Source organism: Paramisgurnus dabryanus, chromosome 20 (assembly GCF_030506205.2).
Source record: "Paramisgurnus dabryanus chromosome 20, PD_genome_1.1, whole genome shotgun sequence".
In the NCBI taxonomy this organism is placed as follows: domain Eukaryota; kingdom Metazoa; phylum Chordata; class Actinopteri; order Cypriniformes; family Cobitidae; genus Paramisgurnus; species Paramisgurnus dabryanus.
This window is the reverse complement of record NC_133356.1, coordinates 13,581,957-13,609,902: the sequence shown is the minus strand read 5'-3', so window position 1 is coordinate 13,609,902 and position 27,946 is coordinate 13,581,957. Positions and strand designations below refer to the sequence as shown.

Sequence of the window (27,946 nt, the reverse complement as noted above, 5' to 3'; positions counted from 1 at the left end):
CAAAAACTTGTTTAATCCAAATCTTGTATAATTTTAGTGTAGTTTTACAGTCCACGTTTTCTAAAACAAATAGCAGGTTGCACAATGTGAACGCGCCTGTTGAAGTTCTTCTAGCGCCATCTGCTGGAAAGAAACGTTACATTCCGACAGGGCTTCCTTGACAACGACGACACAAACTTCCTTAGCTACGGCCTAGCGTAAACATTACAATGATGTGTATGCATACATTAGAAATATAAGGGAAAATCATAATAAGCGCTGCTTGGTCCTGGAGGGTCGATATATTTGCCTTCTTTAAAGGTATGTTAGACACGCAATAATACTGCTATGTATGGCGCTGAGAGAAATCTCTTAAGTTACGTTAAATGTTTATTTTGTGGTGTTATTTGATGGAGTGTAAAGGAATGTAATCTAGTCATTTCTAAATACAAACTATGCGTAGATTTTCTCTTCATGTACATTTACATGTACACAGTAAATAGAAATTAAATGTACATTTTTTGTGTAAGATTTTTTAATTCAGTTATTTTAGGAGTAACTGTAGTTTATATCATGAAGATAAAAATGTTTCCTGATTTTTTAAATATTTAATTTAAAAAGTTGTCATATAATGAAGACTTTTAATAATACTGTTTTAAAGAGATCATGTTACCGAGTGAACAGCAGATACTTATTGCAGATGAAGAAATTATTAAAGAATTGGTGAGATTTCATTTTTTTATTTACTTTCAATACTGTTTGCCTGCTTGTATGAAGTTGTATTTATTGATTTCACCTACAGAAAAACCACATGAATTTCACATGTACAAAAACCCTTGCTCACTTTTGGTGCATATACTGTAGGCTACATATTTTAGTGTGAATCCCATGTAAATTCCCATGTGAATTCTATGGGATCTCATGTGAAACACATGTTGACGTTGCCCACAAAACAGATATATGCTTTGTACAAAATTTACTCAGCAATTTTCTTTTCTTACCAACTTAACATTTACTGATTAAAAAAGTCCTCCAATATTAAGGTGTCTCAGGTTTGTGCTCTGTTTATTTTTTTAGTGTGTGTCTAATGGAGTATCATATGAGAAAGTTTCTCAGGAAGGTTGTGGAGTTGTGGAACTGGAGATGTTTTTCTCTGGGCTTCCTTGTATGGTGGGTCTCTTTCTCTTCCCCCGACTGTCCAAGCTTACCATCGTGGGCCAGACCATCAGCTTGATTCAGGGCCTGGAGTGTTGCCCAGTTCTCAATGAATTATGGGTAGTGGAGTGCAGGTTGAATGTAAGTCTCAGCTCTGACGCATGCACAGGACTAAAGAGATTTGGATACTGTTATAAACAGAACTCGATTTGGGGGAAAGCTATTTTTGTTTAAAAATGACCAAAACCCTTTGTAAAACCTTAATTTCCTCATCCCTTTACCTTTTAGACTGTTATGTATTGCACATAATTAATCATGCAAATAACAATTAGGGATGCACCGATCAACCGACCATAAATCGGAACCAGGTGGTTTTCCTCTCCACCTCTCTACAGCAGTAAACTATTTCATTCCAATTATTAATTCATCATCAATTTATTTACAAATTTTATGTTATCATGTGAAAAAAAAATGTTGCATTGTACGTCTTTAGCCCTGTAGGTCTATTGTTCACTTAAGTCAGTTTTTATTGTTAATTTAAAAGTGACTCTATTCACTCGAGTAATGGTTAATAAAAACTTTAGATTACTCGATTACCAAAACAACCGATAATAATGACAGACCTATTTTATTTAAAATAGACCACTCTGTTTTATCTTTAAATCCTAAATCCTATACATCAAAGCACAAATCCAATTTGAAACAAAAACATATCTTGCCACATGTTGCATTTTTGATCATTGTGCTTAAGATGCAGTTGTTATATAGCTTTGAAATGGTTCTAAGGCCTTTTAGGCCTGTTAACAAGTAAATAAACATCTTGTTCATGTACTCTTTTAGTCTTTTTTGTCTGTTGCTTAAAGAAAAAAAATCTGCCAATTTGCTTGTTAAAAAAATCGGAATTGGATTCGGCCTTGAAAAATCATGATCTTCACTAATAAAATTGATAATTAATATTGATGCTTCATTAATAAAAATACTTAATTCTCTGTATGTGATAAATATCAAACATAAAATTATGACTATCCAATCAGAAATTAATAATATTATGTCAAAGAGCAGGAGACAAGGTATATTGAGTTTTGTTAGTTTTGGCCCACCTCAAAAGAAAAAAATGGAAAGATAGATTCAAAAAAGCTTAAACCTTAATTTTAAAAGAACATAGTGAAACATAAGCTGAAAAACAGACAAAATGTTTATATGGCCCTTATCTGTAGTTTTGCCAAGGGAGTCCCACATTTTGACTTTCTTTGCTTTTTTAAAGAGCAACTATGGTCCGATTCACGATTTTACATTTCCTTTTGTGTGTAAGTGTGTATTAGTATATGTTAACGATATGCAAAAGGCACAAAGCCCAAAATAAATAATGACGCCAGTTATCGTTTCCAATGTAAATCTCTTTTCTTGGACTACAACAAACACACGGATGTATGCAACAGTTTACTTCCTGGATCTGTTGACGTTGACAAGACCGACATTTTCATAATTTCTCCGGCTTGAACTCACAGCCTGTAAATTACCTCCTGTTAGCATTGCGCCCAAATCTTTCAAACATGGTGAGGAGCATCACATTTTTGGCTGACGTCAGAGGTATTCAGGCCAATCACAACGTACAGATTAGCTGGCTAATCAGAGACACAGTGCTTTTCAGATCAATGATTTTTGTACAAAATCAATGCGTTTTAGGAAATCAGTATATCTGGAGCTACAAAAATGTACGGTATGTGGAAAATAATGTTTTTTTAACCATAAAGCAACAAATTTAAGTGGCACTACGACAACCACAATACACGCATAATGACAATGATATTAATAAATACCACTTACCATTTATAAGTTAAATGTACTTTGTCGACGACGACGATGCCTAGCAGGTTGGTCCTATAAAACTCCATGTTTATCATGTCTTGCCATACACAAACATCCTTCTTGAATATTTAATAGCCCAGTGTAACGCCAAAAGTTGCTCTTTTTTAAATAAACTTGCGTTTAAAACTACTTAGAACACTATCAAAGGCATTGAAACGTAACTTCGCGTCTGTTGCCGTATTATAACAATAACAAAACTGCCTCCGTGTGCCGCATAGACGCCTCCCCATTCTGTAATTGGTTCCCTATTTCAGGGGCAAAAAAGGGCCAGAGTTTCCATGCTAGACTTGCAGCGTGAATAAATTTGCATGCAAGGCAGCATGGGGAAACCCAGGCTAACGTGAACACATTGTATTATACCAAATACATAATAACGTGCAATGAAATGAAATAGGTGCACTTAAATTGGTTCATTATGATTGAAATGTCTGTATTATAATCAAATAAATCTTATGTTTCTGATATTGTTTGTCTGTTGTAGGAGATTTCAGGCCTACAGAACTGTTTGCAACTGCAGAGGTTATTTCTGTATGATAACAATATCCAGCACATCACCAATCTAGAGCTATTGGTCAACCTTGAAGTTCTGTGGCTTAATAAGAACCAGATCTCTGATATAGAGGTATATCAAGTTTCCGTCAATATAAACTGTTAAGTTTGTCAACAAGGGTCTTGGTGAAAACATATTGAAAAAATCCTAATATACTACTCTGTTTTTCTTTTGCAGGGACTGAGTTTACTTGTAAACCTTAAGGAGTTAAATCTTGCTGATAATGTTATTAAGAAACTTGGTATGTTTTCTTTAAAACATCTCTATTTGCATTTAAAAAAAATATATCTTAGCATGTTGAGACAATTTATATATTTTACAGTACATATTATATTATCCTATGAATCAGAAAACTATAAATGTTAAAAAACTATTAATGCCCATTTTAATCTATGGTGTTTTTATCTCTGAGGTCATAGTCTGGATCAAAATATTAGTCTCCAAAATCTAAACCTCGCAGGAAACAAAATCAGTTCTTTGAAGGTATGAGAAATTTTTATTTTAACTGTCATTTTAATTTACTGTTTCATGTGAATTCAAGCATTCAAAATTTCCCCTGAAGTTAATGGGCCTTTGAAGTCAGTGATGCCAAACATAGCTATTACTATTGCTCAAACTGTGCTACATACTATATGTGAACAAAACCCCAAATGATGCAGCCTGTTGAAGAGAGGTGTACAGTAACTCCAAGACATCCAACTTATGATTATTGCCTGGTGAAAAATAAAACAGTAAGAAAAATACATTACAGGAGGAATATGTGCAATAGTGTTTAGAATATTAGAATGGGCTGCTTTGAAATAATATTGTGTCAGCGACTTTTGCACAAATTGTGGCATCGCTCACAATTTCTTCAGAAAATGTAAAAATCTGCCTCCTCATGCATTTCCCCATCAGATTGTTGATTGCCCTTTGTGTAGAGCCCATATTGATGGTGCCCAGGATTACTGGATAATAGTTTTTCACCAGCCTTCATGCTGCTATTACTTCAAGCATGGTCACTACAGATCCGATTACTGTTATTTCTGTTTGTTTTGCGTGGACTATGCACTTTCTCAACTACCCCGGAGAAACTTAATCATTTCAGGAATTGCTCAATTGCCGTTTTTGCTTTTCAATTTGCATCATTACCATAATGTGGCATCTCTGCCAAAAGCAGTTTTCTTTTCTCTCTCTATTTACCAGAAGAAACACAAAGGCACTTTTAAATAAGCCAGATAAATATTTCCATTTTCAAGTGGTGTGAGGTCTGAATGAGGCGTGTGACTCTGAAAGGGAGTCTTTGTTATTTGTGCGAGTCAAGTGATTAAAAGGTCTGCGCGAGTCGCTCTTTGTGTCTATTGGCTCTTCAGAGCTTTTTCTGTGTAACACACGCAGAATTATGACACAAGCAGACAGGTGTTTGTATGCTGCCACTTTTGTGCTGTTAATCGGTGGACTCATTGTTAAGGCGAACTGTGGTCTAGTTCATACTGTTTGTTGAAGGTTCTTTCCCTTAATGGGAAAATAAATGCACTTCCATTTGCTGTTGACCATAAAGGGGTACAAGAATTTTTTTTTTTCTGCGGACAGATGTTTTACCCTGATATTGCAGCAAAAGTTTACAACCGTCTTATCAAAAACCGTGGGTACCATCTATGCAAAACATTCCCATTTTGGTAGCATAGTGTTGGTGGTTGCTAGACTGTTGCTCTGTCCTTGGGTGGCTGCTACTGTAATTGCTTGTATTTTTATATAAATAAATATATGGTCTTTGTTTAGAAAAGTATCACCTCTCTTCAACAAGCCACTGAATTTGAAGTGTCATTTATGTCCACAAACAGCTTGAGATGAGCTACATACCACAAATCCCTAACTCCAAGTATGGGCAAAAATGATGATGTTTGCTTTGTACACTTGTGTTATTTGTAGGAACTGACCCATCTGACTCGGCTGTCCCAATTGAGGCACCTGAGTTTGAAGGGCCCCACGTCTACTCCAAACCCTGTGTGTCTACTCTATAATTACTACATTCACATCCTTTATCACATGCCCCACCTGGAGAGTCTGGACACATATGATGTTTCGAACAAGCAACTCAAAGATACTGCAGATGTGAGTGTGTGTGATATTCTGTTTCAGTGCTTTTAAATTTCAGTTAATGAGAATTATGGGTATTTGTGATTGTGTGTTAGTCTACAGTGCTAAAGAAGATCATGTATTACACCATGCGTGTGCGTTCTGCGCAAAGACAGTTTGATGATCTCAAAACCAAGATCCGGCAGCAGTGGAGAGATCAAATACAACTACCAGAGAAGAGAATATGGATGCTAACACAAATGGTTAAGAATGTAGGTATAGATACACTGAAAATGCACTTGCAATTAACAATTAGCATCATAAATCCTTGCTGTCTATTCACAGTTAGAGTGTGAGCTGTCAGGTATACAGGACGTCGGTAGGAAATCAGAAGAACCTGGAGGCTTGACCTCTGATACCCTTCTGCACAAACTGGATGCTCTCAAAGATCGACTAAAGATCTGGGAACAGCATTTGAAGGAGTATGTGTTTGTATTATTATATATTATTGTGTGTATTATTTGTGATATTTATATTAATTGCATGTTTGTGTCTCAGGCTAGAGGCGTGTTATCAGCATGAAGTGGCTTTGGCCTCCGACAGGAAGGAGATGATGGTGCAGCTCCTGCTGTTGCAGCTGGAAACCGTAGGGAACATTCGCTTTGAGGAGGGAAACACCGGTGAACCTTGGTACTGCACATTCACAAGACATGGGGAACAAGAACACAAACACACAACAAACATACTTATGGTCTTCGTTCTTCCCTAAGGTTCACCCCCTGTTATGATCTCCTGCTTTCTCGTTTCTGTGCGTTGGATTACAAACCTCACCACATCACTGGCATGAAAATCAATCGGATCATCCGTATCCACAACCGAGCCCTGCGCCTGCGCTTCCAGGAGAAATTGGACTCTCTTTTCAATGTGGAATCTTCAGCCTTCTCACAGTGAGTCACTCAGTCAGGTGCTAAAACCTGTCCAACCCACACTGCAAAAAATTTGCTTTTTAGTATTTTTTGTCTTTAAGGATTTTTAGATATTTGTACTGAAATCAAGATGCATAAACCTAAATTGTATATTTTTTGTCTAAAAACTAGACCTTTATTTTATTTTCCTAGGTCATTTTGCTCATTCAGAAAATACAGTGCAACCCTTAAAGGAAAACACCACCGTTTTTTAATATTTTACGATGTTCTTACCTTAACTTAGACAAATTAATACATACCTATCTTTATTCAATGCGTGCACTTAATCTTTGTACAGGGCGTCGTGAATGTGTGAGCATTTAGCCTACACTCTCAGAAATAAAGGTACAAAAGTTGTCACTGGGACAGTACCCTTTCAAAAAGGTACAGCTTTGTACCCAAAGAGTGCATATTAGTACTTCAAAGGTACATGTCGGCAGTTCAAGGATACATATTTGTACCTAAATGGTACATAGGACCTTTTTTAAAGGGAACTGCCCCAGTGACAGCTTTGTACCTTTATTTTTGACAGTGTAGCACCATTCATTCCTTAGGATCCAAACAGGGTTTAATTTAGAAGCCACCAAACACTTCCATGTTTTCCCTTTTTAAAGGTAAGTATGGTGGCACAAAACATGGTGATTTTTTAAGCGGATAAAAAATGAGAACTATATTGTATGGCGAAGAGCACTTAGTTTGCAGCACTTCGACCTCGGGCGTAGTAATACTACGGAAGTTTGAGCGAGAGGGGAAGTAGGAGGGATGATGTTATTGCGCGCCGAGGTCAAAGTGCTGCAAACTAAGCGCTCTTCCGCCATACAATATAGTTCTCATTTTTTATCTGCTTAAAAAAATCACGTTTTATTTTGTGCCACCATACTTACTTGTGTAACTACTCATGTAACAGTCTTTAAAAAGGGAAAACATGGAAGTGTTTGGTGGCTTCTAAATTCATCCCTGTTTGGATCCTAAGGAATGAATGGTGCTAGGCTAAATGCTAACACATTCACAATGGGCTGTACAAAGATTAAGTGCACGCATTGAAAAAATATAGCTATGTATTAATTTGTCTAAGTTGAGGTAAGAACATAGTAAAATATTGAAAAACGGTGGTGTTTTTCTTTAAAGTTGAATATCAGCTAGCTTGAAAGAATGAATATCATATTTTTGTGAGTAGTATGCACCAGTATGACACACCTTGGTGGTCCATTAGTGTCCCATTTAAAGCTCAGACTAGACAGACCCCTCAAAATGTTTCTCTGAAGCTAAATGTATATACCGGTATTTGAACTTTTATTTTCATAGATCATAGTTAGTCAATTCATGAAAACAACAGTTTGTTTCTGCAATGGCACCATTTGTATGTGTGTGTGTGACAGGGAACACAAACACAATATGGAGTATCTGTTTCACGTCCCCGATCCAGAGCATTCATGCGGGAGAGATGAGATACTACACATCATAGAAAATGGTTTTAAAACTGCTGATGCTTATGAGGTACCAAACTCTTTACAGGCCAACAAGGAATGAATATGTTTTTTTTATTTCCATTACATGGATGTGTGTCTTACCTTCAGGCACTGGGCAGAAATCGAGCTGTTCCTCTCTCTAACAGTTTAAGTGTGTGTGACACACTGCAGATGACATTCCTCCAGAGGACATCAGAATGTAACCCTGCGGACCCCCTTCCCTTTAGAAATGGTCGGGATACATTCATGCACACATAACATATAAACAACAAGTCTTGCATCATAAACAACTCAGTAATTTCACAGATATTTGTGTTTGTAGGTCAACTGATTATTTCTAAAGTGTTTCTGGGCCGCAGTACTGCAGTGAAGGAGGGTGTCCCAATACATTGTGATCTTTACCCAAAAGTGCACTCTGTCTACCTCAGTTTCGACTTGAAACAGCAAACAGAACAAACAGCCCCTGGTGAGTTTCAGTGTTGTTGTTATGTGTTTACAGAAATAATAATATTTAGAGCAGCATTAAACAAAGCAGTAATGAGTTTGTGTGTTTTGGCATCAGACTGTGATTGTAGACAGAGGCAGAAACTATGGTACATCTTTGACCATGAACTGGTGCTTCCAGAGTACCTAGTGGACTTTGAATATATCACACAGGTAATATATACACCAACACTTTTTGGGAAATTACATTTTGCGTTCCTGAAGTGTAACTGGTTTTGACTTTGTTAATGTAATTTCTGTGTCGCTTGAAACTGACACCATTGGATGAACCAGTATGTCATGCCCAGTCAGGCTAATCAAACCATCAGATATCAGATGTCAATGCCATATCTATATGACTGTATGAATCAGTGATTCAACCAGCTTTCTTATGTTATGCTCTTAAATATGCATCTTTTCAGGACACATCCAAGCTCTCTTCATCTTTGGACTCCTCTCCTGTTAATACCTCCATAGCTGTTGAGCCATCAGTGCCCCATCGTGACCTGGACCTAGATGAGAAAGCATTAAAAATGGATCCCATCCTGAAACCTCACCCAAAGATGCTCAGTATAGATGAGAAATCTATACTGGCAGTGGCAAAGGCAAATGTGCTCAGTCAGATAACAGTAAGTATCTATACCATCATACTGACAATATCTTACACAGGCTACAATACCCATGTGCAGTGACCCCAAAAAAGTTTTTACATTTGTGCATTCAGCACATGTTTTTATTTAAAATACTTACAGTACATTAAAGGACTACGTTTTTTGGCAAAAGTGGTGAGATTTTAATACTAAAATGTATGCAGATAAAACATGTTTTTGTCTTAAAATGAATATACTATGAAGGATTAAGAAAGGTTTTAAGACTTTTTTTATTAGCCTTGTGGCTCAGTGCTCAATATGGTATATTTGAGTCAGATTTTTAAATAAGTGATTTTAATAATCGCTCTTTTTTTCTGTCACACAGGTGCTGAATCTACATGGTAATAGTCTGAATAAACTGTGTGAGATTTCTCGACTTACAGCCCTTCAGCGTCTCACCCTCAGCTTTAATAACTTCACTCGTCTAGATGATATTTCACACATGGTAATGAGATTTCAGATGGATAAAATCAATGCATGCCCTACTATTTTCAACCTTGAATATTTTACTTAAAAAAAAAGCTAAATGGGTTGTGAAGGCTATCTTTATATTGGACATTGTCATTGTATTGTTTAGATATTTTGGTGCATTCTTCACAAGACTTTATTGACTATGCACTTGTCTATCATCTTAAAACATGCAATATAAAACACAAACCCAATCATGAAACATTTATTCTTTTTTCTCCCTCTGTCTCTCTCACAATCGTAAGCCAAATTTGGAATATCTAGACGTTAGTTTCAATCGTATTGCAACACTGGAAGGTCTGCGAGGACTTGGCGGTCTAAAAGAACTGGATCTTCGCTGGAATCAGTTGACCCGGGTCAGGGATGACATGAATGTGTTGCGTAAACACACTCCTGCTCTGCTCCGCCTGGACTCGCGGCATAATCCATGGCACAGGGTATGAGTCACCTAACATTACTTCAGAACAGCATATTGTCGAAAATACCCACAATTCAGCACTGCAATGTCCAAGATCCCTGTTCCATACTGTGTACTGTGTGTTTGTGTTACAGTATGAATGTGTGCATATGGTGATTCTTGGTCGGCTGAAGACTCTCACTCATCTAGACGGTACTTTAGTAATGGAGGAGGAGGCGGCTGCTGCAGTTCAAATGGGTGCCCAATCCACAATCAGCCAGGTAGGAGTCAGTTCTGGACCTACAGTTTATGTTATTAATAGGTTAATGTTTTATGGTTTATTGTTTGTGTGTTACATGTGTGTGTGCAGGCATCTCTGGTCGCCCACTCTCGAACAGATACCGAACGTCCACGTAGTCTGAGTTTGTTGTCTTCTGCTCACCTGCTCACACAGATCAGCCTGTCTCCATGGAAACACTCACTTAAGCTTGAGCCAGGCTGGGCTTCCAAAGTATGTAAAGAGAGCAATTTTTATAATACAACTTTAATATTTGTGACCCTGGACCTAGTCATGTAGTACTCGAGTCCGTTCACGCATCACAGTGGGAGGAGAAGGACTCGTACTTTTAGACCAAGTCCTTGAGACCACAAATTTTTTATGTTCATATAAAAAACACACAAGACATAACAATAATAATAAAATGCAGTGTTGACGGGCATTATTTAAAAATGATGTCGCATGGTGAAATGCAAAGATACTGCCATCAGAGCCGTTTATTTATCTCTAGAAAAATAGGGAGAAGATGATGCATGTGGTAAGGATTTTTTTAATGATAGTAAAAGCATATTCCATATTAAGACGTTAAGACTGCTCCTCTAAACAATTCCCAATCTAGCTTAGTCTGTAGGCCTAACTGTTGATTAATAACTGGGGTGATATTAAATCATGAATATGAAAACTGACATGTTTTTATGGTCTTGGTCTCGACTCCTAAATGACTCGATCTTGACTCAGACTTGCTTCCTCAAAGACTCTGTCTTGACTCGGACTCAACTGTATTTGAAAACCAACGGACTCGGTCTCGACCCTTCAAAGACTCGGTCTTGACTCGGACTCAGCATAGGCGGTCTCATCCCCATCACCACCTGGACCACAAAACCAGTCATAAGTGTCATTTTTTATTTACATGAGAGCTTGATAAGCTTTCCATTGATGTATGGTTTGTTAGGAAATTACAATATTTGACCTTTAAAATCCTCCAAATTAAGTCCTTAGCAACACATATTACTATTTGGACTCATTTTGGACATGCTATAATAAATGAACTATGAGGTATTTTGAGCTGAAACCTCACAGACACATTCTGGGCACACTTGAGACTTAATACATTTTGTACAAAGGCCATAATAGGTGCCCTTTAAGACAGGGTCACGTTTTAGTACTTTAGCAAAACTGAAGACTCACTAAATAACAGCTTACATTGTATTTTCACATTTTACATTAAATTTACATTAGATTTCCATTACCTGATTGTGCTGTTGTGTTTTTTGCCACGCGTGATCAGATCACAGCGCTGAATCTGGATGGTCAGCAGTTGACACGACTCGGTAATCTAGACCAGTTGGTGAATCTACGCTGGGCTTCATTTGACAATAACGAATTATCATATATTGAGGGTCTGGAACACTGGCCTCTACTAGAGGAACTTTCACTTAACTGCAACAGTATCTGCCGATTTGAAGGTACTGCTCCTTACCTTTATCTCTTCCTCCTTTACTTTTTCTCCCTCTCTTCTCGCTCCCTTTTCTTTTCCTATGATGTAATTTACATTCCACTCTATTTAATGACTTCTAATCTGCTCTTGTGTGTTGTGTAGTACAGTGTACGCTAAATCGACTGACGCGGCTCAGCATTAACAGCAACCAGCTGCAGTGTTTAGACGGGGATGTGTTAGACCGACTGCCCAACCTTCAATTCCTGTCTGTTGAGAACAACATCATCTCCTCTCTGCATGGATTTCAAAGGTCACGCGCCTTAATCGAGCTTTATATCGGCAACAATGAAATAAGCACCAGCCGTGAAATCTTCTATTTAAAGGTCAGGAGATCTGATTAATACATTTCTGAGAGCAGTTTATATAAGTCAGTTTTTATCACAAGGTGCTGAAGATCCATCAGAAGGCGAATCTAACAGTGAATGGAGTAAAACATTGCTGATGTAGCATCTGACTCTTTCAGGCACTGTCTAGTTTAATTATTCTGGATCTGCATGGAAACCCCTTGGTGAAACTGGAGAACTACAGGATCTACATGGTGTTTCACCTGCCTTCTCTCAGAGCACTGGATGGAGTGGCTGTGGTAAATTAAAATTTTTAATGTTATTCTTGTTTAACTGCACATACTTAAAAAGGGGTTCATAATTGATTCCTCATTTGTTCCAAGCACATATTTTGATCTGCTCATTTTTTCTGCACTATGAAACTAAATGTCCATTTTGAATGCTGTTGAGCTCTGAATGTAATGCTCAAATCAAGAATTCAAAATGGTCAGCCAGTTATTTTTGCTTTTCAGTAAATAGTTATGTGTGTAACTTATAAAGATGTGTGTTTTCAGGAGATGTGCGAGTCAGAAACCGCTAAAATGTATGAAGGGCGACTGACTGCAGATATGGTGGCTGAGAAACTGGGACACTGTAACTACAAAGACCTATCAGAGCTCAGTATGGAGTCCAGCTCTCTCAGGTACACTTCACCTGTCACTGTGATATTACATATGAATCTGCTGTTTTTCCTTTCAGTTATGTATCAGTTTGTAAATGTGTTTTAGATTTGTGGATCTCACACCTGCTGATTTGTTTGGAAATTTGCGCAGTATTAATCTAGAACACAATAACCTCACCTCATTTGGCAGCCTCATCTTCCTGCCCAACATCAAGGTATGTATGTGAATAAAAAGTATAAATTAGTAAGTATAACATTTATTTTGTGTAGCTCAACTGGTGGAGCATTAAATTAGTAGCTCATACACTGCAAAAAATGACTTTCTTACTTAGTATTTTTGTCTTGTTTTCAGTGGAAATATCTAAAAAAATTTTAAATCAAGATGTATTTTCTTGATGAGCAAAATGATGTAAAAAATAAGTCTAGTTTTTAGATAAAAAATATACAATCTAAGTGAATTTTAGCTTAATAAAGCAAAATTATCTGCCAATGAGGTGAGAAAATTTTGCTTAAATTAAGTGTTTAAGAAAAAATAAATCTTATTTTTAGTTTTTTTTTCTCACCCCATTGGCAGATATTGTTTTGCTTGTTTTAAACACAAATTCACTTAAATTATATATTTTCTGTCTTAAAACTAGACTTATTTTTTGCTCATCAAGAAAAAGCATCTTAATTTAAGAATTTTTAGATATTTCTACTAAAAACAAGACAAAAATACCAAGTAAGAAAGTCATTTTTTTGCAGTGTAGGTCACAGGGAACACACATACTTATAAAATGTATATCAATGTTATTTTCTTTGGATATTTGTGTCTGTCGACTCAAATGCATAAATGTAAATAAAAGTTTGTGATCCCTGGACAGAGTTTAAATACTGCACTTGTGTCTGTCCATTTTTAGGTTACTACTCAGAGGTTACCTAAAATTGACTTACAGCAAATGTATTCACTCAAAAAAATGACCTTACTTAGTATTTTTGTCTTGTTTTCAGTAGAAATATCAAATTTTTTTTTTTTTTTTTTTTTTTTTTTTTTTTTTTTTTTACTCTATATAAAAAGTTTATATCAATAATTTTGGTGCACCCTTGACATATACATTTATAAAAACATTTATTTTTTTTTATCAATTAAGTTTTATTGAAAAATAGATTTAAAAAAAAAAAAGGATTGCAATCTTACAGAATCTTACCAAAAAACAAAAACAAAACAAAACAATAAACAAACAAACAAACAAAAAACTTCCCAGACCTGTTTACATTAAATTGTAAAATATGGTGAAAATTTGAAAATATGACAACAATAAAAGATGCATTAGTCCATAGAGTTCCCATCAAGATAACAGAGAAAAGAGCACCAGATTTTGTCAAACTGCTCAATTTTCCCATTCAAACAGTAGCGAATTTTTTCCAAGTGTAAAGTGGAAGTCATCTCTCCAAGCCATAACTTGACTGTAGGCACCTCCTTCTTCTTCCAGAACAACAGTAGTAGTTTTTTTGCTGTAGTTAAACTGTATGCAAGTAGTTTGTGTTGTCCTCTTGTTAATGAACGTATATGTTCAGAAAGTCCCAGGACGATTAATACTGGGTCAGGCTGCATTTGTACCCTAAAAATTTCTGAAAGAACATTAAAAATTCCATTCCAATAACTCTGTATACTTGAGCAAAAAATAAAACTATGAGACAAGTCTGCATCAGCCGAATTACATTTTTCACAAAGAGGTGAAACATTCGGGAAAATTCTGTGCAGTTTCTTTTTTGAATAATGTAGTCTGTGAATGACCTTAAACTGAATTAGGCAGTGTCTAGTATTGATAGAATGATCATTAATATCCTTTAAACTCTCTTGCCATAATTCCTCAGAAATTTCTACTCCAAATTCTTTCTCCCATTCTTCCTTAAGAAATCTAGTAGTGGGAGAGTTAAAAGATTGCAGCAGATCATAAATTATCGCTAAGGCTTTTTTACTTCCTTTACTTTGATCAACACACTTATCAATAATTGAGGGTGAAGTATTTTCCAATGAAGATATATGGGCACGTATATAATTCCTAATCTGTAGATATCTAAAAAAATTATTTTGAGAAAGATTAAATTTCTGTTGCAGCTGACTAAAGGATGCCAGGACCCCATCAATGAAAAGGTCCCCAATAGTACATAGACCCATTTCTTTCCATTGCATGAAGGTCTTGTCCAATATTGATGGTTTAAATGATGGATTTTTAGCAATGGGAATTGAAAACGATAGGGACTTTATCTTGAAGTATTCTTTTATCTGTTTCCAGATACGCGTTATATTCCGAATTACAATACTATTATTGAAAGTTGAGTGGTCTAAAGTTACAGGGGAAAGAATCACCGCTCCTGGATTGTAGGGGTAACACTGATCACAAACTATTTGGAGCCAATCCGGAGGGGTATTATGAACATCCAACCACAATGTAATTAATCTTATGTAGAAAGCCCAATAATAAAGACGAAAGTCTGGGAGTGCCAGACCGCCCTCTTGTTTAGATTTACAAAGGTGCGCCTTTTTAACTCTGTGGTTTTTATATCCCCATAAGAAAGGAAGAATAATCGAATCTAATTGCTTAAAAAATGATTTAGGTAAAAAAATAGGAATGTTCTGGAATAGATACAGTATTTGAGGTAAGAAAATCATTTTAATTGCATTTATTCTGCCGATTAACGAGATTGGGAGTGTTCTCCAAAATTGTATATTACCTTGCAGTTTGGAGATTAAAGGGGTAAAGTTAGCCTTTAAAAGCGATGAATATTTATAAGTAACTACAATTCCAAGATATGTGAATTTTTCCATAGAAACTTTAAATGGAGAAGACCGAATAGAAGACAAATCTTTTAGTCCAATGGGCATTAGCTCACTTTTATTTAAATTAACTTTAAATCCTGAAAAGGTCCCAAAAACATTAATAGTGTTCATAATAACCGGAAGACTATCATGTGGTTTGGTAATATATAGCAGGATGTCATCTGCATATAAAGATATTTTATTTTCTGTGTTTAAAGTATTAAAGCCGTGAATAGAGGGATTGGAACGAATAGACTGAGCAAGGGGCTCTACGGTCAAGGCAAATAAGAGAGGAGAAAGGGGGCAGCCTTGCCTGGTCCCTCTCTTGAGATTAAAGGAATCAGACAGGGTATTATTGGTTATTACCCGAGCTAAAGGACTTTTATACAAGGTTTTGATCCAATCTATAAAAGTATCGCCCATGTCAAATTTTTTAAGCACTGCAAAGAGATATTGCCACTCCACTCGATCAAATGCTTTTTCAGCATCGAGAGAGATTATTACCAGGTTGTCTTGGATAGCTTTGGGGTGGTGCATTATATGAAAAAGACGTTGTGTGTTCTGAGAAACATTCCTCCCAGGAACAAATCCATTCTGATCAGGATGAATTAAGCCACCCATTAATCTACCAAGTCTATTTGCAAGTATCTTTGATAATATTTTCTGATCTACATTAAGGAGTGAGATCGGTCTATATCCTTCCACCTCTTCTGTATTTTTACCTTTTTTAGGAATAACAGTTATGATTGCTTCATTGAATGTCGATGGTAGCCCATTGGTCAGTGCATCCTCAAAAGTTCTGAGTAGGTAGGGGGAAAGAATTTCATTAAATTTTTTATATAATTCAGAGGGCAAGCCGTCCGGACCCGGAGTTTTACTATTCTTTAGGGAATTTACTGTACTTTTTAACTCTTCTAAAGATATATCCTTATTAAGGGAATCACGCTCATCTTCAGTAAGAGAGGGAAGATTACAGTTATTTAAGAATGTTTCCATAATTTGAAAGTCAGTGGAAGGTTCAGATGAATATAACGTTGAATAGTATTCCTTAAAGCAGTTACTTATATCCCTAGAGGATGTCAACTGTGTTCCAGATTTTGTCTTGATCTTATGAATTGTCTTATCATTTTCTAATTTACGTAACTGTCTGGCAAGTAGTTTATGTGGCTTTTCACCGAATTCAAAATATTTCTGTTTAATGAAAATAAATGATTTACTTAGTTTGTCTGAAACAATTTTATTATACTCATATCTTAATTGTAGAATTTTTTTGTGCGATTCTAAAGAGGGATTTTGCGCATTTTGATTATCTAATAAATGAATTTGCTTCCCCAAATCTAAAAGTTTTGCTTTGTACAGTTTATTTTTGGACCCCTGATAAGAAATAACACAACCTCTAATAAAGGCTTTCAGTGTTTCCCAAAGTAATCCTGATGAAACTTCAGGGGTATCGTTATTCTCAAAAAATATTTCCAGTTGTGTACGCATATACTCTTCAAATTTAGGGTCATTGACTAGTCGAGAATCCATTCTCCATACAGGACGAGAGGATGTTAAATTACTAAAGACAAGTTCAAGTGTGACTGGAGCATGATCTGATATTAGTATATCATGGATCTTACTATTCATGACATTAGAGATTAATTTGTTATCTACCAGAAAATAATCAATGCGTGTATATACATTATGGACGTGTGAGTGAAAGGTATAATCTCTTTCAGTGGGATGAGAAAGTCTCCATATATCTACTAAATTAGAGTTATTTATAAAGACATTTAAAAAATTTCTTGAATTAGATTGAGGAGCTCTCTTAGAAGATGACCTGTCTAAGTACCCGTCTAAGACACAGTTAAAGTCCCCCCCTATGATGAGATTGGTTTGGGACATATTATCAATAAGAGCGAACACTTTCTTGAAAAAATCTGGGTCATCATAATTTGGGGCATAGACATTCACTAAAGTAATATGAAAGGAGAATATTTCACCAGAGAGTATAATATATCGACCCTCTTTGTCTGCTTTCAAGGTTTTAAGTTTGAATGGCACACCTTTTCGTATTAGGATAGCGACACCTCGAGCTTTAACAGAAAAATTGGATTGATATACACTTCCTATCCACCTGCATCTCAATTTATCCTTAGATTCAGGTTTCAGATGCGTTTCTTGCAAAAAAATGACATCGGCAGAGAGCGATTTCAAATGTGACAGCACCTTACTTCTTTTAACAGGGTGATTTAAACCTTTCACATTCCATGAAGCAAAAGCAAAACCTTGTCTGTTACTTGATGTTACAGTATTAGTTTGCATCATTTAGGACTAAATGTATTATTATCATCTGATTCACCACACATTTTACCACTTTGAGATATCTTAAACAGGTCTCCTCCCCACCCACCCACTAACTTGAACATCACCCCTCCACACCCTCCCATTAACTTAAACGTCAACCCCGCCATCTAGCCGACAACTATTAGAACCTGCGGCGCGACACGAAGTGAATTGAAAATAAGCAGTTGGTATTGGAAAACCAGTAGTATAATAAGCAAATATTTTAGAGAAACAAAAAAAAAAAAAAAAAAAAAAAAACCTTATTCGTCGACCTTCAAACACTAAATTAACATAGCTCCACAAAAGAGTGTCAGTAGAACATCAAATAAAAAAATAAAAAATATAAGGAAGGAACAGTTACAGTGGGTTGGGGTTATAAAACTTACCACGTATCAAATAATTACACACTTACACTCAACGAGTGATATATTGATCGTACTTAGTACGTGACATCTTAAAACAATCAATCTGAACCGAAGCAATTTTCTGCAAACTTAACGGCCTTATCCGGGTCCGTGAAATAATGTTCTCTGCCATTGTGTGAAACCCTTAACTTTGCTGGGTACAGTAAACCGTACTTAACACCGGGTTTGTCTTTTAGCAACTCCCTTGCTCGTTTGAAAAGCGCACGGCGTTTCGCAACTACTGGAGGATAATCAGGGAAGATGTTAATTCTTCGTCCCCTGAAAGTGACTTGCTGCATCTTGGCCGCTTTCTGCAGGATTTCTTCCATTTCGTGGGTGTAGTGTAGCCGAATAATGAAAGCTCGCGGGGGTTCATCATCTCCGGGACGATTTCGCAGTGCCCGATGTGCGCGATCAACAAGCGGCGGATTGTCTAGCGATAATGCCTCCATCAGTAGTTGTGCGACAAAGTCCCTTGGTTTCATTCCAGACTCGGCCCCTTCCTTGATGTGTAGTATACGAATATTTTGCCTCCTACTACGACCTTCAAGGTCCATGCATTTGTCCGAAAGCTGCTCGATCACCTGCTTTAAACGGCCCATTTCTTGTTCAAGCCTGGCTACTGTATCCGAAGAGGTTGACGCGTTAGCTTCCAAACCAGCCAGTTTTGAAGCGTGTTCGTCCACGGTGATTTTAACAGCTGAAATCGCGGAGCTTGCCTCCTGTTGAAACGCGTTGAGCTCTCCTCTTATAGAGACAGCAAGTTGTTCAATCTTAGAGTCTATCATATCCCCGATATCAGATTTGATTAAGTGTATTTCCGAACGCAAAGAGGAGATTGCGCTAAGAATCGCTACGTTGCCCGTGTCCTGTACATTTCCGGACGGTGCGTCTTCTGTAGCAGAGTCCGAGGCGGAGCCATGTGCGACTGCGGCCTGATCCGCTGGTTTACGAGGTTTGCCAGGCATGCTTGACTATGAATATACCAAGTGTGAATACGGATAATCAATTATAACTCGAAACTTAGTTCCTTTCCTTACAATAGTTGTTTATTAAAGATGTTCTGAACGAATTATACCGGATTTAATGCGGAGCTATCGTCGAGCGTGTGCTACCCACTCATGATGATACCGGAAGTCCTCTCAAATTTTTTTTTAAATTAAGATGCTTTTTCTTGATGAGCAAAATGACCTAAGAAAATAAGTCTAGTTTAACGACATGAAATATACAATTAAAGTGAATTTGTGCTTAAAACAAGCAAAAAAATTAATAAATCTTAAAATAGGTTTAATGCTTAATTCAAGCTAAATTTTCTCACCCCATTTGCAGATATTTTTGCTTGTTTTAAGCACACATTTACTTAAATTGTAAATTTTTTGTCTAAAAACTAGACTTATTTTCTATAGGTCATTTTGCTCATTAAGAAAAAAACATATTGATTTAAGAATTTTTAGATATTTCTACTGAAAACAAGACAAAATATACTAAGTAAGAATGTAATCTTTTTTGGTGAAGCGTCTAATGTGTTGAAGATCTCATGTGTTTGTGTCTGCTTGGTCTGTGTAGGTGTTGTTTCTGAACCATAACCACATTGAGTCAATTCTGCCACGTCAAAAACTTCAGAGTCACATGAGCACCAAGCAGGTTCTCCATCATAAAGTCACTTCCAGTGGGTATGGGCTGCGGAACAGCAGGTTCAACAGGTACCACACGCACGCAAGCACGCACACATTGCACATTTAACCCAATCATCATCTATTGGGATGATGTAGTTCCTTGTCCAACCACTAGGGAGCGTCATGATTACACATAATGAGAAATTCTCAGACAGCAGTGGGGCTCTGAGAAGGCTACGTAGGCATTTACACACAGCAAAATAAGTGACCACATTTAGTTGGGTGGTTGAAACTTTTAAGTTATCAAAAGCGGGTAGCAGGTATTTCTACTAATATGCATGTCATGTCATTAATCAATTAGCTCTCTCACTCGCTACCTAATGTATCGAAATTCCCTTCTCCTTTGGTTTGTAGGGAGAAAGCACCTAGTGATAATCTGGAGCCTTTGATGCCCACATTGCAAGTTTTGCATCTAGGTTATAACGGCATTTCCAGCCTGATGAATCTTCAGCTCAGTCGACTGACTAACCTCAGAGCACTGTTCCTACAAGGTACAACACTCTTGCACAAACACACAAACACACACATACACACATTCACTCTTTCTTTACTCACAGCATCTTTGCTCTGTGTCTCTAAGGGAATGATATCAGTCAGGTGGAGGGACTAGAAGGTTTGCAGAGGCTACGCGAGCTGGTTCTGGATCGAAATCGAATCAAGTTTTTGAAAGAGAACTCGTTCTGTGGACAATTGGTTCTGGTGGACCTGCACCTGGCAGAGAATCGCATTTGTGAACTGAACCACCTGCAGCCGCTCCCAGCGCTCAGAAGATTGTTCTTAGACATGAACAAAATACAGGTACAAATAAACACATATAGATGTGCATATATTGTTCTAGCATGTAGGGTTTTGTTAAGATTAAGGATTATTTCCCGGACAGGGTTTAGTCCCAGAATAAAATGCATGTTTGAACTGCCTTAATTTAAAAACACTTTGTACTGACATACACTCTAAAAACAAACGGTGCTATATAGCACCAAAAGTGGTTCTTTGCTCGTAATCATAGAAGAACCGTTTTTAGTGCCATATATACCGGTGAAGCACCTGTGTAGAACCACATAGTGCTATGTAGAACCATATGTGGTGCTATAGTGGCCCCCATATGGTTCTTCACTGGTGCTTCACCCGTGCTATATGGCACTAAAAATGGTTATTCTATGATTACGAGCAAAGAACCACCTTTGGTGCTTTTTTTAGAGTGTATCTTTATATGTATCAGTGCCATTGTTTGTCTTAAGATGCACACCAGTATTGTTTGTAGAGTTTGTTTGTAAAAAGTACTTAAAGGGGACATTTCACAAGACTTTTTAAGATGTAAAATAAATCTTTGGTGTCCCCAGAGTACATATGTGAAGTTTTATCTCAAAATACCATACAGATCATTTATAATAACATGTTAAAATTTCCACTTAGGCAAAAATGCCACTATAGGTGTAAGCAAAAATGTGCCGGTTTTGGGTGTGACCTTTAAAATGCAAATGAGCTGATCTCTGCACTAAATTCCAGAGCTGTGGTTGGATAGTGGAGATTAAGGGGTGGTTCTATCCCCTTCTGACATCACAAGGGGAGCCAAATTTCAACTACCTATTTTTTCACACGCTACGTTTACCAAACTACGTTACTCAGTTTCTAGGCTGATAGAGGCACTGGGGTCTTAATTATATCACTTAAAAGTGGAAAAAGTCATATTTTAATTATTTTATTTATTTATAAAAATTTTATTCAACCTTTATTTAACCAGGGAAGGTCCCATTGAGTTACAATAACTCTTCTCCCAGGGAGTCCTGGCCAAGAATGGCGGCCAAAAGTTTCAATACATAAAAGACATGTCCCCTTTAAATATCCAGGCTTAGTTTAACTAAATGTCCAGGCCTAGTTCTGGATAAATCTAAACCCTACTGGGAACCGCCCCATAGAGTATAAAATGTTATTGCGTACATCTATAGCTTTGTAGCTTTAATTTGGATCTTTTATCAATTTATATTTGTTATTTTCGCTACAGTGACACAGTATGGCAACACTTTCTATTCCAAATAAGTGCCATACAAGTTGATCATATGGCTTGCCTTCAGTAGGTTTTGTGTGAGGAACAGATCGAAATATAAGGAATTAGTCATGAAGAATCTGAAATCTATCTTTTCCTCTTTAATTTAACCTGCTGTTTAATAATAGAAATCCATTTATCAGACAGGAAGTTCTGTCAAATAGTGTTTATCTTATGTATGACTGGGACATATTGTGTTAGAGGTCAGGGTTACACATCATTTTATAACCAAAAATCCACTGTCACTCTCAACCCTGTTAATTGGGTGTGTGTTTGTGAGTATGAAGCTCGCTTTTTAATTGTTCAACTCTCCATTCCCATACCTATTCTATGTGTGTGCCTGCAGTTTTACTGTAATTACTAAATTACAGTCATTCAGTCACTTAGTGTGTTTGTATTAGTGTTGTTAGGCCTTTTCAGAGCTCTGCTGTTTCCCTGCCCCTGAATATAGAGTAATTACAGACGCCCATTACTGCACCAGCAAAGCAGCCTAAAGGGGACAATTATCCAGTATTTACATTGATTGAAGGTCAGAGGTGCGGGTCTGTATGTATGTGTGTGTTCTTGAGACACGCTCATCTTTTTCAGCTCATTCTGCTCTGCGTTCTTCTCTCTGTCTCTGTTTTTCTAAACTCAATGTATGCATTGAGGTATGTCAAAAAAACAAAATGAAGTAAACATTTACTCTGATTATTATAAATACTGTTGTACATTAAGCATTTGAAAATATGCTATGTAAATGAACACACTGTTATTTTTAGGGATTTTTATGTCACACACATCTCTAAGGCCTAATGTGTTTTTTATTTGTGTTGCAGGATATTTCAGAGCTGGAGAAACTGGAGGTTCTCCCTTCCCTTGTTGAACTGTCTGTAGTTGGCAACCCAGTAAATATCTCTCTTACACACACTTACACAATATAGTGTTAAGAAACTGTGTAAAAACGTTATTTTTGTACTATTCTCATATCATTATTTAAAGCTCATACAACACATGCTGTTTCTGCTTTTCTCATGCTAATCTTGAGTACCTATAGAGTACATAATGCGGGATGAGAGAGTCATGTGCAAGCAACACACACACAAAACATTATCCCATTATCTCTGGATAACTCATGATTCACTACACCAGTGGTGCCGGTGACTTCTTTTTTCGAGGGTGCTCACAACATGTATGAAGCCTGTCATGTGTGTGGTTCCTTTTTTTTGAAAATATATGTTTTGCGCTTTGAGAGATCCTGTGTGCATCACGTGTCTTGTCAGAATAAGTGCCTGCTGCAGACGCGTCTAAAGGGTTTATGATAAAGAGACGCTCTTGTTTGCCAGATACTCGCATAATCTCATCCGTGATCAGAGTTTACTGTTAAGTGAGTGTCTTGCGTGTATTTTGTGAACGTGAAGGTCTCTTTTATCATAAACGGTTTTGACGCGTGTGCAGCAGGCACTTATTTTGACCAAACACGTGATGCACATGGTTCACATGACGCATCAAACACATATTTTGAAAAACGCAAGCAACACACATGACACTCCGAACACTTATTTTGAATTAGCGCCCCAGGGATGAGCAGTCACGAGCCGCCACTGCACTACACGTTTACATTATATGCACTTACGCACCGATTGCCAACAAAACAGACATTTGATGCAGTTTTACTTACCGCCTGCGACTCATGACTCAGTTGGGACTGGCCCATTTCAACGAAATCCAGCATTAAACAAACACACGTACATCTCCGCTGCTACCCCGGATAAACAAACTACATTCATTGTTTCCATAAGCTGAACAAGCTTTAATTTCCCTCATAAACAACAACACACTTCTTTGGTGACGTTGATTTTGTGTCAGCTCTCGGTTGGTGTGTGGTTGGTGTGTGCGTGTGCTATTCCGGTTAAAGTGCCCATATAAGGACTTCCGCTGTACTTCCATCACTGAAATTGCCCATTAAAGAAAAGCAAGATTGTTACGTATGAATCTTTCATGTTCTAAAAAACCTTTCCGAAACTTGTAAGAACCCTGGCGCAGTGCATTTGGCAGGGAAAAACTCCATTATACGTCTAACTGCTTTTCTGACAATTTGCCAATTTTTTGCATGAGGAAGTCATTTTGTAAACAGTGCTGATAAGTCAGAATCCATGAAATGGCTTTAGACCACCCCTTTAATGTTTATTCATAAGCTTTCATTGTGCGTGTTTGTTGCAGGTGTCACGACGGTCCCTCCACAGGCAAGCAGTGGTACTGCATCTATCTAGACTGCAGGTTCTGGATGGAATCACAATCACCCTTGAAGAAAGAACCAGAGCAGAGCTTTTATCTAATGAAGCACAGGTAACATAGGCATTTACTTTCCATATGACACTTGAAAAAATAAAGAGTACTAAATTTAGAACAAGACGTGTGTGTCCAGGGTTCTACATCTAGCTCAGTCAGTGATGTGACTTTACCTGGTCTGGCACCACTGATCATCCGACCAGCTCCTTCAAGACGTACCAGCCTGAATTCAGGAATATTCACATTCTTTTCTGATCAGCAAGAAGACATGCACGATACCATCAGATGTACGTATGCATACACGAAAACAAACATGTGAGTTTTTTTCTGTGATGTACAAGCAGCTTTTGCGTGTGTCTTTTTCAGTTAGGAAGCAGAGAGCGGGTGTCTCTCTCCTGCGTGGTCTTCAAAGTGACGTGAGCTTCAGGCAGATCAGAGGACCTTTCAGTCTCTACGCAACAGCACTACAGCCAATCAGACAAAGAGTTTATCCTACCTACCCTAACATTGATCCTGAGAACAGGTGTATATATACTCACTAATACAGATATACAGGTTGCAGTGAGGGGTAAAAGGGTATTTTTGTTATCAATGTGTTAACTCCGACGTCATCCACAGGTTCCGGTATCACAGTGGGCCCAGACCTCCACCTCCTTTGTAACTGCAGAACCATGGTGACACACTATGTGTGCATGTTTGGGCTGACACACTATGTGTGCGTGGTGTTTTTGTTGACTTCCACAAAATGTGCTGGATCTATGCATTTTATATTGAACTTATATTCACAGTTGATTCACAGAATGTTTATTGTTTGAAAATGATGACGAATACCATACCATAAAGATATTAAATGGATAATCCTTTGAGTCTCCATGAGTAATGCCTTTTATCAATATATAAGCTAAGTGAAGATTAGACAAAGCAGGTAGTTGATAAACATGACTATTAAACTATAAAACGATAAAACAAATATTTTTTTAAATATAATTTTTAGCAGCAGTGAACTAATGGAACTCATCTCACTAAATAAATCAATAAAGAGTTTAATAATCATGATAATTTATAATCATTTTTAATTAAAAAATTTTACAATTTTAAAAAATTATATAAAGAGCTCAGATGCAAAAGCCTTAAATTGTGTCTGACATGTTTTCTTGTAAATTAGCATTTTTTATGAGACAATTCTGCCACCAAACCAGTATTTCTGAATGACCTGAAGCCAGGATTAAGCGGATTTGAAGCGAAAGTATTCATATTCTAGCTGAAAACATTCATTTAGAAATACATCATCATCTCATTTTTGACGGGGGTGGCGTTAGCTCTTTTGCATTTCAGCTTCTCACATATAATAACACAATCAATCATTATGCATTATTATGGCACATGCATGTATATATACACTGAATTTTTGTGTGTACTTTTTTTAGGACATGCACATCAAACATACACAGTTTAAAGTTTTGCAATCACCTTTTCTTTAACACGTGAATTCTTAAAGAAACAGCTTTAGCAGCAATGGCAAACTGTGATTTGTGCCGGATCGTGACACTAAAAAGAGAGCAGAGGTTTTCATCTGATGTGTTTATTTTCAGTGGGCTGTATTATGAGGGCAGTTCAGCAGCAAAACTGAATATCCACTGTTTGGAGAAATTCAAAGGCAATCACACACATAATGTGTTCAGTAAAAACCTGTCATCACAGCTCAGGGTAATTCTCTTCCTGTTTTCCTCTGAAACATAATGGCTGGGGGTTGGCAACAGAGAGAACATAAACCGACAGAATGAAAAGAAGCTATTAAAATGTGAAGAAAATAAAGAACACAAAGTCTGTTGAATTTAAAGGTGAACCTGCTGTGGAAATGACACAGAGCTCTGTTTAATTTAGGTCAGAGACATTTGCAAGAGTCAGTTGCTCTTCTTTGCTTGATCCGACTTTTTTGCTGGTGTTGGTATAGCATGCAGAGATATGTACAGTATTTGACTGACAAGCAAGCATACTAATGGCCTGTAATGAATGAAACCAAGTTTAGCCCATTTTTTCCTCTTAGATCTCCTCTATCCTCCTGTTTACCTAAAGTTGTAGGCAAAAGTGATGTCAGAATTTAAAGGCATACCAGTACAATATTTGCTTTAAATGGGCACCTATTATGACATTTTTACAAGATGTATATAAATCTCAGGTGTGCCCAGAATGTGTCTGGGAAGTTTCAGCTCAAAATACCCCACATATCATTTGTAGTATGTCAAAAATGCCCCTATTTGGGTGGGGGCATTTTAATGCCTGTACCTTTAAATGCAAATAAGCTACTGCTCCTCACAACCTTACAAACAGACAGTGAGCACTTTCAGTTAAAATAAATCTGATTAATACAGTCTGAGACAATAGTATTAGTGGACAGAATACAACTCACTGAGAGTGGAAGCTATGGTAATCCAGAACTGTAAGTGGGCGGGGCTTTATCAATGTGACCTCACATTGATAAGAGAATCAAAATGGCATGTCTAATGAGACTGCTTTGGTTTAACCGGGATTAAAAACAAAGAGCGGGATGATTGTCATCATAGGGTGGTTGTGTTCACACACTGCCAACACACATTATGTCCAAATGCCTTGTAAAAGTGGATTTTGCCTAATAGGTGCCCTTTAATACCCTTTAATTAAACCATAAAATTATGAAGACCATGGTACAAAATGAAAAACACCCCCCCCATTTTCAGTAAATATGGGTTTTATTAACCCTCAATTGGTCCTTGGGGTCTATATGACCCCAAACGACATTTCATTGGTTAAAAAAAGGTTCCCTTCATCTCAGAGATGTAAAACTTTGTGACTTTTCCTAAATAATCTATCTTTACATACACAAAAAAACGGGGCTTGATTCGGTTATTCTAAAGGTATGTAAAAAAATTTTTTATCAATCTGTCCCTTGGGGTCAATATGACCCCAATTGAAAGTGAATGGGAAATGCAAAAAAATTTACTTTTTTTCCATTTGTCAAAAAATAAATATCAATAAATCCAGCATAAATCAGAAAATTTTGACACAGAAATGAAGGCCTGGTACTTGTGCACAAATGCAATGCAAAAAACACATGCTCACACAAACACACACAAATACACACACAAACACACACAGGTATGACTGCCACAGAGAGCATTTGCGTGGAATATGGCAAATAAAATCAGTCACAAATGCAGAAAATAACACATAAAGGGGTGTGACCTTATGCACGCACATGTACACTCACAAACACGCACACACCCACACACCCACTCACACACACACACACACACACACACACACACAGACACACGCACACTCACACACACACACACACATACACGCACACACACACGCACACACACACACACACGCACACACACACACACACACACACATGCTCTTTCTCTCTCCTTCTCATGCACACTCTCTCACGCACACTCTCTCTCTCTCACACACACACACACACACACACACACACACACACACACACACACACACACACAAACCCACACACAAACCCACACACGCACACACAAACACACGCACACAAACACACACACACACACACACACACACACACACATTCTGGTTTCCATGTTTTGTGGGGACATTCCATAGACGTAATGCATTTTATACCATACAAACTGTATATTC

The 27,946-nt window shown here is 37.2% G+C and overlaps 1 protein-coding gene across 2 annotated transcripts; it reads left to right on the top strand.

Annotated features, from left to right (window-relative positions):
- Positions 1-3: 3 nt before the first annotated feature.
- On the top strand, positions 4-25,158 carry lrrc9 (leucine rich repeat containing 9). Of its 2 annotated transcripts, XM_065296519.2 has the most exons (33): positions 4-300; positions 641-702; positions 1,057-1,275; positions 3,485-3,625; positions 3,731-3,794; positions 3,966-4,036; positions 5,465-5,647; positions 5,728-5,883; positions 5,957-6,093; positions 6,170-6,301; positions 6,382-6,558; positions 7,956-8,073; positions 8,154-8,277; positions 8,368-8,511; positions 8,608-8,702; positions 8,951-9,157; positions 9,504-9,623; positions 9,892-10,083; positions 10,199-10,324; positions 10,414-10,554; positions 11,609-11,786; positions 11,921-12,141; positions 12,282-12,401; positions 12,657-12,784; positions 12,870-12,978; positions 19,865-20,001; positions 20,329-20,465; positions 20,555-20,772; positions 22,837-22,905; positions 24,221-24,346; positions 24,426-24,576; positions 24,656-24,812; positions 24,908-25,158. In XM_065296519.2, the coding sequence occupies exons 2-33, from the start codon at positions 646-648 to the stop codon at positions 24,948-24,950; spliced, it is 4,398 nt and encodes a 1,465-aa protein (XP_065152591.1). In that variant the 5' UTR covers positions 4-300; positions 641-645; the 3' UTR covers positions 24,951-25,158. The 2 variants fall into 2 exon arrangements, with proteins under 2 accessions (XP_065152591.1, XP_065152590.1); XM_065296518.2 differs by having other exon boundaries at positions 186-702.
- Positions 25,159-27,946: the final 2,788 nt, after the last annotated feature.